This window comes from Macrobrachium nipponense, chromosome 8 (assembly GCF_015104395.2).
Source record: "Macrobrachium nipponense isolate FS-2020 chromosome 8, ASM1510439v2, whole genome shotgun sequence".
NCBI lineage: Eukaryota > Metazoa > Arthropoda > Malacostraca > Decapoda > Palaemonidae > Macrobrachium > Macrobrachium nipponense.
Genome location: NC_087203.1, coordinates 85,496,009 through 85,508,919, shown reverse-complemented (window position 1 = coordinate 85,508,919; position 12,911 = coordinate 85,496,009). Strand labels below are relative to the sequence as shown.

Below are 12,911 nucleotides of genomic sequence, written 5' to 3'. Positions count from 1 at the left end.
TCTTCTTTTCAAGGGGCATGATCTCTCCGCAAACCGCCCATGGTGCCTGGGAGATGAATCTTCCGAACTCAACGACATCTTATGGAAATCCACTGAAAACCCTTTCCAGTGGGCTTTGGTTGCAACCTGGGATTCGTCAACAGGTTGAACTGAGGGGACGACTACCTGGGGACAGATTCCACCAACCTCCTTTAGGCTCCCAGTTGGATTCCTCCTAGGTTTTGGGGAGTATGACAGGGACCTTGGCCTAGGAGAATCAGCGGGCCGAGTAGCCAGCTCCTCCATAATCACTTCACTAGCACTGGGTGCTTTTCCATAAGTACTATCTTCACCAAAGACACTAACTGTACAATCAATTCTACAACCATTTCAAACTGTTTATCTATTTTTCATTTGAGACTGGTTATGGCGTTGGGTTGGGAGACTTGGGAGCTGGGTAAAGGATATAATGGAACAGATAAGGGCATCACGGGATTTAAAGAAATCACAGGAACATCAGAGCCTGATTTAGCTAAAGACAATTCCTGACTAACTACGACTTTACTATTCTCTGCCAAAGCTTTTCTTTTTTTGTCCCTAGCCAATTTTTTCAAGTGAGAATCTAGTTTTTTCCACTTATCACTATCCCAGTGAGCATATTCTTGACATCTTAAGTCAAAAGAGCAATTCTGTCCTCTACAAGTCACACATTTTGTATGAGGGTCATAAATCTCCTTAGTTAAACGATACTATTACAGCCTAAGCTGCAATACCTAAAAGAAGAAATACTAGTGTCGGACATCTTGAAGTAAAAATCGGGAATATAAAAGAAAAACTTTAAGACTAAATCAGATGACAAGGTTTCAAAAACCCCTATCATAAGCTAAATATGCCGAAAGGCAACCAAAAAAGTGTACTTCACCAAATGATGCGATATCGAACAATTAGAAAAGTCAGAATTCCAAAAATTTAACTGCAGTCAACTACAGGACTTCACCCATCAGCCGGCACAAACAAATTGATGCTCTTTGCTATGTTGTACCTCTCTTTCTGCCCCGAAAGTCAGCAGGGTTTAGTCATCTACCCCAACACTCTGGAGTAACCCTGAATTTCAAAATTTTAACTGCCGAATGAGTAAAACTAATAGCTTTGTAATCATGCACGTACTGGGTAAGTACGTACATATGCATAAAAATATATACTACCTGCTTTACTAATAGAGGATATCTTGTTATTCTCTGCATGGGCTTTAAAAGAAAGGATGTGAGAGTCATCCCTCTAACAGCAGGATGATCTTGGCACTGCTTTAAAATGTCAGCCCACTCTCCCTCAGCAGATGCTCTGAAAGGTAAGCAATTAAGTATGTACTGCATAAGCATACAAACATAATGCACTGAACACAACCATAAAAGTGAGATACAAATTATTGGAAAAAATATAGTATCAATATTGCCATTAATATCAAAAACCTTCTTTGAAACATACTTTTCTCCAAGTAAAGTTGCACCACAAATTTGTATGCTACAGAACCTCAAATAAGGTTTCAGCTGATTGATCTGTAACAGAAGTTAGAACATTACATAATAAGTCAAATACCATGCAACTGATTTCACTGCAATAAATATTAAAAATACATATACATCTGTGTACACTCGACAAGAAAACTGAAGATACAGTTTTCAATAGCTTTCGTTCATCCAATTTCCCAATTGTTTTAACTGAAAAGACATGATATCGCTAAATTTACTCTAGAATATGAAAATATACTGAAAATTATATTATATAAGTTAAAACTGCAAAACAAAACCGTTCAGATACTTAAAATCACGACATATGTCCGAAGCAATTGGAATTTCTCAGATGGATTCGTTCGTAGAGATCTGGTAGATAGAATGTGAATTTCTGATTTTAGTACTATGTATCACGACGACAATATTTACTCGTTTTGCTTCATGAACAGGGATATATTGCATCATCGTAAGTGGTGAATGCAATTATTTTAGTTTCTACAAACTCATGTTTGTATTCCAAAGCGATTAAAGTTAGCTGATGTCAATGGCACTCAGTGTTGCAACGGCTAAGGTAGGTTGAACAAATTTAGTTTCATCCACAAGAGTGTTTTCTATGATGTGAGGAGGAGCCCTAGAACTTCGAGCGGGAAAGCGCAAGTCACTGGATACTGGCTAACGTAACGGATTTCACACTTTGATTACTTTGACGTTGACATGGATCGAATGTTAGTTGCTGTTTACAAAGCTACTGTCTTTAAACATAAATCTTAATCAAGGTTAAAGTAGCAGGTCAGCTCAAAGATTTTCTGGCTATATGTTCCCATTACAAAGCAGTTCGTAGTAGCATACAGTCCTACACGATTGCATTTCTTTGCCGCAAGGCTGAAAGATCTCCCACGATATAAAACTTTAATTGCCTGTGCAATATATATTGAGTTATTTGTGGTAATAAATATTTTTACTTAACACAGCTTTTTTTTTCGTGAATGATATGTGGATGAAACCCGATTTTCAAAAGTAAAGACTGTATCAAGAGAGCAAGAATGACCGCACCGTGTCTAAAATTTTCCATGTCTTTTTACAATCTTTGAATGCCACGGCAACTGTTGAATGTAATCAAGATTAGGGTATGAATTTCTTAATGAATTAACTTGAATATTATGATCCTTCAAATTTTATCTAGCATAGTGCAGCACGATCTTGGGCCTATCAATAGATATACCTAATTCATTAAATTTTCTTCTGCCTTTCCCACGTCACAAGTACTATAAATCTCTCTCTCTCTCTCTCTCTCTCTCTCTCTCTCTCTCTCTCTCTCTCTCTCTCTCTCTCTCTCTCTCTCCACTTCTAAAACATACCCTAAAAATATATATATTACCACTCAATCTCCCAAAGAAAATATAATGAAATTGAGTAGTTATAAATAGGCCTAAAAGCTTTCACATGAGCAGATTTTGCTCCTCTCTCTCTCTCTCTCTCTCTCTCTCTCTCCTCTCTCTCTCTCTCTCTTCTCTCTCCGCTCTGCTTTTAAAACATATTTGAAAAAATATTATCACTCAATCTCTCAAAGTAAATATAATGAATCAAGTATCTCTATAGATAGGCCTATGCTCTCTCTCTCTCTCTCTCTCTCTCTCTCTCTCTCTCTCTCTCTCTCTCTCTCTCTCTCTCTCTCTCTCTCTCTCCACTTTTGAAACATTTGAAAAAATATTATCACTTAATCTCTCAAAGTAAATATGTTGAATTAAGTATCTCTATCGATAGGCATATGCTTGCGCGCTCTCTCTCTATCTTCGTAATATTTCCTACGTTCATGTTTAGTGTCAAACATTACTTATAAATAAGGTTTCACAGTAGGTTTTAAAAAAGGATGATCGATATTCTACCATGAACTGATGTTACCAAACCAACATTAACGATTAATATAGAGCCTGTTTCTACATTCAAGTATAAATGATTATAGGACCTCAACAGAATCTTTAAATCTAGAAACCAACAAATGCCATGATTTTGAAGCTCCGCCCCCTTTCAAGAGTTGCCAGGTGTGGCATTATTGAACAATATATGTCCGAAGATTTAAAAAAACTGTATCTTAACTTTCCTTGCCGAGTGTACATTACCAAGAACCCCAATGCTAAGAAGGAAGAAACAAAAGAAGAAAAGAGGCAGAGAAAGATTATACAGATTATTGTACCTACTTTTGGGTCTTGAGTCAAAGCAAGTGTGTTCTGTATCTTGTTCTCTTTATCAACTGTTAAAACCAAAGGTTTCTTCAATTTGGCATGCTTCAAGTGTGCCTAAACGAAAGGTACACAGGTGGCATTTTTTTTCAAATGAAGAGCACCAAAATCCAATATGTATAGCAGGTGTAATCCAGTTCATTATCAAACAGATAGGTTTTTCAGAAAGCCAAAATTACTGACAAAATAGTTTAGTTGTTAAGTCAAAATTACTGAGACGAATAAAGGGATTTTGACGAAGGAAAAATCCATTTCTGGGCAAGGGCCTGTGTCGCCCAGTGAAATGTCCCTTTAGCACACATTTCTAAGGTATAAATATTGCCATAATACCAGAGAAAAAAAGCTAATATGGAAATACCAGAATATTCTGGCTCGCTCACCTTATTTAAGGTGTCGGTATGGTTTCTGGGGCGAGTGAAACCACTACCAGAGGTCCTTTGCCATTTAGATTCATCCTTCTTCAATATCCCTCATCTACAGAGGAGCCGATCAAAGGCCCACTACTCACCACCACTACGGCTAGTGCCTCTGACGTCATTCCTGCAGATAGCACCCAAGCTTGGGCAAAAAAAAAAAACAAAAAAAAAAGGGGGGGGGAAGGAAAGGGTGGGATTTCACTGGGCGACACAGGCCCTTGCCCAGAAATAGATTTTTCCTTCATCAAAATCCCTTTTCTGGGCTCAGCCTGTGTCGCTACGTGAAATAGTACCAGAGAAATGGCCATACAAGCTTGGAAAGAAGGAAGCACACAAGTAATATATAGGAAAGCACACAAGTAATATATAGGATAATAAACAAACAATTAAGGTTAATTGCTATAATCTAATAACAAGGTTACAGAACAAGTAACAATAGAGCAATTGGAGCCTTAATGTTAAATCAAAATACAAAATAACACATACCTAAGAGTAAATAGCAAGGCTTAAATGTAAACCGTGACTAATCCTAGGAACAAAACAAAAGGAAACATCACAATTATATACAACATGTGGCATCCAAGGTACAATATGGCTACATGACGGCTGAGCTACGGCAAGCTTGCTAGCGAGGCAGGTAGGAAAGAGAGATATAAGTTAAACTACTTACTACTAATTAAGAAGTGTCAGGGGAAACTGTGTTTCCCGCTGCCACTGCTGGAAATTTAAGGGCTTCTAAGGACTTAAGATAATGGCGTTTGAATACTGTCGGAGATTTCCAGCCTGTGTACTTCTTCAGATCATCAAAATTCATATGTTGAAAGTAATTAATAGAGGTAGCTACTGCCCTAACATCATGTACCCGTGGGAAGGACTGCGGGTTGGCTTGTTTTATAAAGTATAAAATTTGCTGCCTAATTCCTTTTAAGGAAATGGTGCCTCCCTTTCCCCTAACAAACAGAGGGCCTGAAGATCTTAGGGCAGTTCTACTTAGATATGCTTTTAGAGAAGAAACTGGACATAAGGACGGGTCCTGTGGAAGTGGGAGAATTTTCCATGGGGCCCACCTATCCAGTGGGTCCTCATTCTTAGCTAGAAATTGACGATCTGGAGAAAGTAACACTTCTCCTGAAGGAAGAAACTCTATATGACCTGATTCTCTAGATAGAGCCGACAGTTCGGATATCCTGGCTCCTGAGGCCAGACTTAACAGGAATAATGTTTTCCTCAGGAGAGCTAAATAGTCACATGAGTCATTATTAGTGTCTGAGGCCAATTTAAGGACATCATTTAAAAACCATGACACAGACTTGGGCCTCTCGGATGGTCTGAGTCTAGCGCAGGCCTTAGGGATAGAGGAAAAATAAGAATCTGTCAGATCTATTTTGAATCCAAACTGGAAGATCTTCTTAAGGGCAGAGTTAGTAGTAGTAATAGTACTAGCTGCTAAACCTTTCTCAAATAGTGTCCTGAAAAAGGATATGGCCAGATTCGTGGTCATGGTTTGTGCATTAGAGTCCCTTAGGAATACTGAGGAAGCGAACACAGTCCGCGTTTGCACTAGTTGTGATAGTTTGGGATTAGGGATCCGTTGAGGGCAGAGTCCCAATTCCAGTAGAAGTGGGAACCAATTGCTCTTGGGTCAATTGGGGGCTATTAGAGCAATGTGGCCTTTGAACGTCCTGAGTTTGTTCAGAACTTTCAAGAGAAGATTCACTGGAGGAAAGAGGTAAATCTTCTTCTATAGATTCCAGTCTATAGCCATGGCATCCATGGCATAGGCCAGAGGGTCCAGGTTGGGGGCCACATAACAAGGGAGTTTGTGGTTCGACTCGGTGGCGAAGAGATCTACCTGAAGCCCTGGGACTAGTTGACAGACCCAACTGAATGACTCCTTGTCCAGGGACCACTCTGACTCCAGCGGGACTGAGCGTGATAGCGCGTCCACTACTACGTTCCTTACGCCTGCTAGATGAGTGGCGGACAGGTGCCATTTGTTCTTGTCTGCTAGTGAAAATATGGCTATCATGACATGGTTCACGTGGCTCGACTTGGAGCCTCCCCTGTTGATGCAGTGTACTACTACTGCACTGTCCAGCACCAGTTTGATATGAGATTTCTTGGCTGGAGGAAGCTTTTTTCAGGGTGAGGAACACTGCCATAGCTTCCAGTACATTGATATGAAGCTGGCAGAATGGTAGGGACCAGGTTCCTTGTACCTTTTTGTACTGTGAGTATCCTCCCCAGCCGCTTAGTGATGCATCTGTGTGGATCACTAAGGCCGGCGGAGGGAACTGGAGCAGAATTGTCTTTGACAAATTCTTGATCTCCGTCCATGGGCGGAGTCTCTTTCGTAAGATTGCTGGGAACTTTTCGCAATGAATGAATAAGTTCAGACGGGACAAGTCTAGAATTATTCTTCGCTTGTTTGAGCCTTTATTTGGCACGCTGAACAAGCGACCTTGAAATTTTAAGTGCTTGACTCTTGACACTACTCCTTTTTGAAGGAGTTCTTGAGAGTACTCTACCAATTCCGCTGTTGGTTGTTGATGAAAGGTGTTGGATGGAGGGGGACCTTTGAGCCAACTCCATCCTAGACCTTTGGACACAATGCTTTGGGCCCATTTGCTGAACCTCCAACGGTGACGAAAGAGGAACAGTCTCCCTCCTACCTGGGGATTCTCACTGGGTTGAGGAAGGGCGTGCACCACGTCCTCCTCGGGAACCCTTGCCTCGGTTGGAGGCTCTTCCGCCGCCCCGTTGACGGAAGGCGCCTCTAGCTCTGCTGCCCCTGCCAAACCTGTTAAAGGGCTGAAAGGACTGGCTTTCAAACACTGGGTTGTAGGCAGGGGAGACAGTGTAGGAGGTCGAAGCCTGTGCCTGTTGCGGCAATTGTGTCAGCAGCACAAACTGCTGTCGTGGCTGCGACTTAGAAGTGGAAGGTTGCGGTACTTGTGATACCGGAACCGCTTGCACTAGAGTCTGCTGTTGAGGAGCCTGGAAAGGCTGGAATTTCCTAGGCTTCTTCTTCGATTTTGGATTCGATCCAGCTGACTCCGGTTTGCGTTTGTTGACCATTCCCCAGCGAACCCTTAGACTCTGATTGAATCTAACTGCCTCGCAGTGAACTTCGTTCACTACAGAGGCCGGGAAGAGGTCAGAGCCCCAAATGGATGAGGCTAAAAGCTTGTTAGGCTCATGGCAGATCGTGGCCTCCGCCAGTACATGTTTCCTACAATTTCGCCTAGCTATGACGAAATTATACAAGTCACATTGCATCGAGTACAAAAGTGACTTGGCAATGATCTTGAATAATGGCTCTTCTCCGTAGATTAGAGCCGATACTTCCGTCATCACTAGCGAATTGAGGGACCTGCACAGCCTCATCCTGGCATCGTACTCAGTCTGGATGAGGTTGTCTGACAGCCTGGGCAATCTCTCGCTGAATTGAGTGATGGCGCAGTCCGGCTTCAGCTTACCCACTGAAAAGGTGGCCGGAAGATCTACCCAGTGATCGTCAGTTCCGGGGAGCAGGAGGGAAGTTGGTTCTGTCTCCCGGAGCTGGGGCATGGGTTCGTCCTTCATCGCGGCTTGCAGGGTCAATTCTGCTACCTTCGATGTGAACGGGATGGGTGTCTCCTTGTCCACGGTGAAGATCGTGAAGGGGCTCTTAAAAGCAGTAACCCTGGTGTTGGTACACTGCCACTCCTCCAGGTTACGCAACCATGCCTGCTGCGCCTGATCCCGGGAGAGAATTACCGTCTCTTTCGGGACCTTGTCTTCCCTTCTCATAGCTGCTTCTGTGAAGCGGACATAGCCTATGAAAGGGGGCTGTAATCCTTGCGGATGGAACTCGAAGTCCTCAATCCTTCAAGTTCCGCAGCCCTCGATCGTCATTATGCCGTCCACATAAGGAGCATAAGAAGCAACCCTCCAAGGGTTGTTCGGGGTAAAGGCAGGAAGGGTAGACGAGTCCGGCATCAGCAAGCTTTGAGCTGCCAGGCCGGACTGTGGAAGTCCTGTCAACGCGTTCTCACGGAGACCTGCAATGAGGTTCTCCTGGGTAACCAGCCTATCCGAGATAGCCCAGACAGACTGCCCTGACTCCTCCAGAGAAGATGAGAGTTGCACAAACATCTCTTGGAACTTGGATTGTACCAAATTCCCAACCATGCTACCCATCTGCTGCATATTTGCAGAGAAGGTGTCTGGGTCAAAAGGGGAAGGTTTTACCTTCTCCTTAGGAGTCCTGGGTCTGGCTCCCTTGGAGGTTGATGCCTCAGGGTCGGAGGGGAAGGGCTGAGCCCTCTCCTTAGAAGACTTAGACTTTGACCCTTTAGAATAAGAAGTCAGCTTAGCCTTGTCAGCTTTGGGATGGTGAGCTGAAGACTTACAGGCAAGGCTGGTATCTGACTTCTTTGACAGAGACTTCTGCAGCGTTTTAAAGTCTCGCTTGCCTTTGACTTTAGGGATCGCCAGGGCGGACTTCGGTCTGACCGACTGAATCCCCCCGATGAATCTCTGGAAAGAGGTTGAAGTAGAAGGGGAAGAAGCTCTAGATGGGCTCAAGGAAAGCCCTTGAGCCCCTACAGTACCTGCCTCACTCACATTCTTACCTGTGCCCATGCCTTCCACCGTCATGGGCTCGAGATCCAGGTCTAGGGCAGCTACTTCCTTGGCGACCTCCTGCGTCGCCGCCTCCTCTGAGGGCTGGGCAACTTCCTCCTGGATGGAAGCGATCAGGGGGGCCGCCGCGTCCATGTAGGAGGTACTCTTCCCGCCGGGGAAGATGAGGGTGGCCATCTCCTTGGAGAGGATGTAGGGTTGGCCCTTGGTAACATTGTGGCCAAACCCACCAACCCAGGCCTTCAGGGTGGCAAGAGCAGTCTCTCGGATCGCTTGGGCACCCTGAAAGAGAGGGTTAGTATTAATACTTAAGGCTACTTAGATTAAACTGACATAACTTAATGGACATATCAAAGACTATATCTGTCATTGGTACTCATTGCATTACTGTGTAGACTTTGAAACGTCACCCACCTCAGAGGAGACCTGGTCTACGAACTCGTAGCAAATCAGGCAACTCTCATGGTGCCACACCAGGGACTCGTTGAAGCGGATAAAGCAGGTGGCGTGGGTCCGGCAGACCTCGTGCCCACAGGGGTCTTGTAGCACGGCATTACAGCCTGACTCCATACAATGGGTGACCTGTAAGTGAAATGACACGAGTATCATCACTAACGTTCCGGACTAAGTCCGTGATGTGATATGTCATAACACCGGAGTGTTCCGGTGTTAAAAGGTAACAAGGTTTAGTCTCTACCTGCTCTTTGACTGTGTAATGTGGTGAGTCGTCCGACAGGATCGGTAAAACAGCTTGAAACAGTGTGTCTTCGGCGATGCCGGAGAACAGTGTAGTCACTGAATCAGGAAGACCACCTAATCCGTACGCCGGAGCGAGGAGTAGTCTGAACACCGCTGAGGAGCAGGAGGGGACCAATATAAAAACGGCGGGGTTTGATAACTCCGCCGTCGAAAACTTAAAACTAGGATAAGTTGGTGGATATCCCCAGAGGGGTAGCGGGGTCTCCGCCAAGCTTAAACTAAAGATAATGGATGTTATATATATGTAAAACCATGCATGCAAAAAGCGTACTCTTGTATGGAGGCCGGGGCCTCCTTAGTATATCACCAACCTAAAGCGGACCTGGCTGCGCCGGGGTCCTGATCCGCCGGAGCGGGAGGGGATGATGACTAGCGGTAGGAGAACGCGACCTGAGAGCCGAGGAGAGCCGAGCCCAACTGAGCCTGGTGGCCAACTGAGGCTCGGCCGAGCAGGGTCCCCCCCTATTCTACTGGGGAGAACGGCGTGGAGCCGACCCGCTCGCCGAGAGCCCTCCAGCTACCTCCCCTGTCCCCCTCGAGAGAGGGAGGGAAGGGAGGATGCTCGGATCGGCTGCCTAAGACAGTGTGAGCGAGCGTACCTCCCCCAAAGGTGGGGGGAGAGGGGCTGGAAGGACTGACGCGGGGTGGCTCATACCCGGTCGCCTGGAACTCTCTCGGCCGTGTGGTTAACCACGCGATGAGAAAGGCCATGTGATCAGAGGAGGCCTATAGGCCAGCCAAAGCCGTCTCGATGAACATGAGAAATACAAAATAAACATCCTATCGTAACACGGGGGAAAAGAAGAGAATTTCAGATGGTAGAGAAAGAGAAATGTCCTGGAGAAGCTGGGTCGAGCCAACCGAGAAGGATGGACGAGCCTGGTGACTCCGAGCAGCTAACCTATATGCCGTGACGAAAAAACGTGGGGCAGGCGGCCAGGGTGGCTCGAGGACAAGGGAGAAGAACCATAGTCCTTCGAAAGGGTGCCTAACAAAAAAGTAACCTGACAACTAAAATAAACATGCATGCATGAAATTCTAAGCTGAAAGGAAACGACATAGGCTACGAGCTGAGCATGAGCTCGGATAACATCCCCCATGTGGATAAAGAATAGAACGTCAATAAATGCATCATCACAATCATAAGAATGTACTGCTAAGCAAGAATCGAGCCCAAACGGTATAGGGGACCGAATGGGGCACAAAACAAAGTAACATGCGGGAGCGAGCCGCGAATGGCGGCGTGGGGACGGTGCTGCATGGGACGCCGTCCATAAAAACCTAATTAAATCGGTTAAACGTGCCCAGGGCAGTCCCTAAATGGTGTTAAACATTAACAGCAGTACTTAACTTGGATGCAATAGAAGCTTGACGTTCCATGGCGAATAAAGAAGAATTCCAAAGAGAACACAACACAGAGCAGAAAAACATGTGCGGTGTGGATCGTGCTATCGAAAGGAATGACGTCAGAGGTGCTAGCCGTAGCGGTGGTGAGTAGTGGGCCTTAGATCGGCTCCTCTGTAGATGAGGGATATTGAAGGAGGAGGAATCTAAATGGCAAAGGACCTCTGGTAGTGGTTTCACTCTCCCCAGAAACCATACCGACACCTTAAATAAGGTAAGTGAGCCAGAATATTCTGGCATTTCCATATTAGCTTTTTTCTCTGGTATTATAGCAATATTTTTACCTTAGAAATGTGTGCTAAAGGGACATTTCATGTAGCGACACAGGCTGAGCCCAGAAATCAGTTATTTATCCATATAATGCAACTATGATCTTAATAGTACTTCATGTGAATCATACACTAAAATGATAAATTTTTAATCAATTTGTATTTTTCATAGCTAACAAACCTTCGGTCTTAACAATAGGATCATCTTCTAGCACCCGATGGAAACTGGTTAAAACAATCAAAGTTTGTCAAGCAAGGAGTCTGTGGTATCTGGCAATTCATGTGTATATGAGGTGAAAGCTGGTCATCGACCGGGCTTGGTACCTCATGATGTGTCAGTCTCTCTTTGACTACCTTGGAGAGTAGTCTAGCTTTTGCACTCTCCTTCCCAAGCCAGTTTCTTTGTTAGCCCATGATTTATTTGTGCTTTAGTTTTGCTTTAAAAATTATGTGGCTGTATTGAAGGTTGGAAGTAATATCTAAATCCAACAAAATCATAACTACAACTATAGCATATACTTTTAATCAATTCTTACAGTAAAAACTTACAGTCTATAAGGGTACAACATAAATACTTTACTTACTTGCTGACATATAACATCACCAATCATTTTTATAACGCCACCACTGCTATTTTTGCAACGGACTTTTAATGCTCTGAAATTATAAATATCAATTACATTCTTGACAAACTAATTTGGCTGTTTAAAAGGGTGTCACTGATAATTGCCTGAGAATAAGGAAGTTGAACCAAACCACCTATTTTAAATTTTCATTTGGTATAGGGTAGAATATAATGGTTTCTTTTGAGAGAGAAATTCATCTGAATAGATTATAGGATTCTGACCACTACTTTCCATTTACTATTTGTGAAAATTATGATACAATGACACCTCAACTTTACAGGCTTCAAGGCATTGGATTTTGTTACTTACTAGATCCATGATAAAGTCCAGGAAAAGAAAAAATATTAAAATTTTGGAAAGTAAATTGTATTTTTCCTAACTATACACACTGTCGGTCCTTTACAACAGGAATTACTTAAGGTGAAGTCTGGACGGAGTCACTGAATTTTCAAACAAGGCTGTAAGGTAGTTAACTACTGTCCGGTCATTGGTTATGCCAAGACTGGGGTTGAGCGTTCAATTTGCTTTTGGCTACGAGTGAGTACGCTTCTCTGAGCTCTCTGTCCAACTGTCTTGCTAGATTTTCTCAGCTTCTTTCCCGGTGGGATTTTTCCTTGTTTTTGTTTGTGTATGCTGTTTGTGTGTTTGTGTTTGAGCCATTATCATGAACCCTCAACTAAACCTAGATCTCCAGCCCTTGTTGCTGTCTACTTCCTTCAGGTGTTGCCCAGGAGTAGACAGCAAGAGGTATAATAAAATTAGAGCCTTGGTGGAAGTAGATCCACATACATTGTGTGCTTCTAGCCAAGACATTGATTGTGAAGGCAACGTAACTTGTACTGAGTGTTGATCGTCGTCCGCTGCCCAATGGGAGAAGTTTGCTGGGAGAAGGAAGTATGTCAGAAGACCAAAATCCTTGGTGGGGAGTGTTTTGTCCCCTTCCACTCCTGTTCTTGATCCTTCTTCCTCATTCTTGTCCCCTAGCAGTTGTCCTACATTCGCTGCTACCCATCCGGGGAAGGCTTCCCTCTCCTCTTACTATTCTGATGAGTCGGGGGAGGAAAGGGGAGAAAGGAGCTTT

At 44.0% G+C, this 12,911-nt stretch overlaps 1 protein-coding gene across 15 annotated transcripts in view; it reads right to left on the bottom strand.

Annotated features, from left to right (window-relative positions):
* The window catches only part of LOC135222896 (intersectin-1-like), a 553,230-nt gene that overhangs the window by 130,959 nt on the left and 409,360 nt on the right, over positions 1-12,911 (bottom strand). For all 15 annotated transcript variants that reach the window (XM_064261271.1, XM_064261270.1, XM_064261274.1 and 12 more), the window contains 3 exons: positions 11,789-11,861; positions 1,465-1,535; positions 1,185-1,320 (listed from right to left, as the gene is read on the bottom strand). In XM_064261271.1, coding sequence (XP_064117341.1) covers positions 1,185-1,320; positions 1,465-1,535; positions 11,789-11,861 — 280 coding nt within the window. The remainder of the gene's footprint in view (positions 1-1,184; positions 1,321-1,464; positions 1,536-11,788; positions 11,862-12,911) is intronic.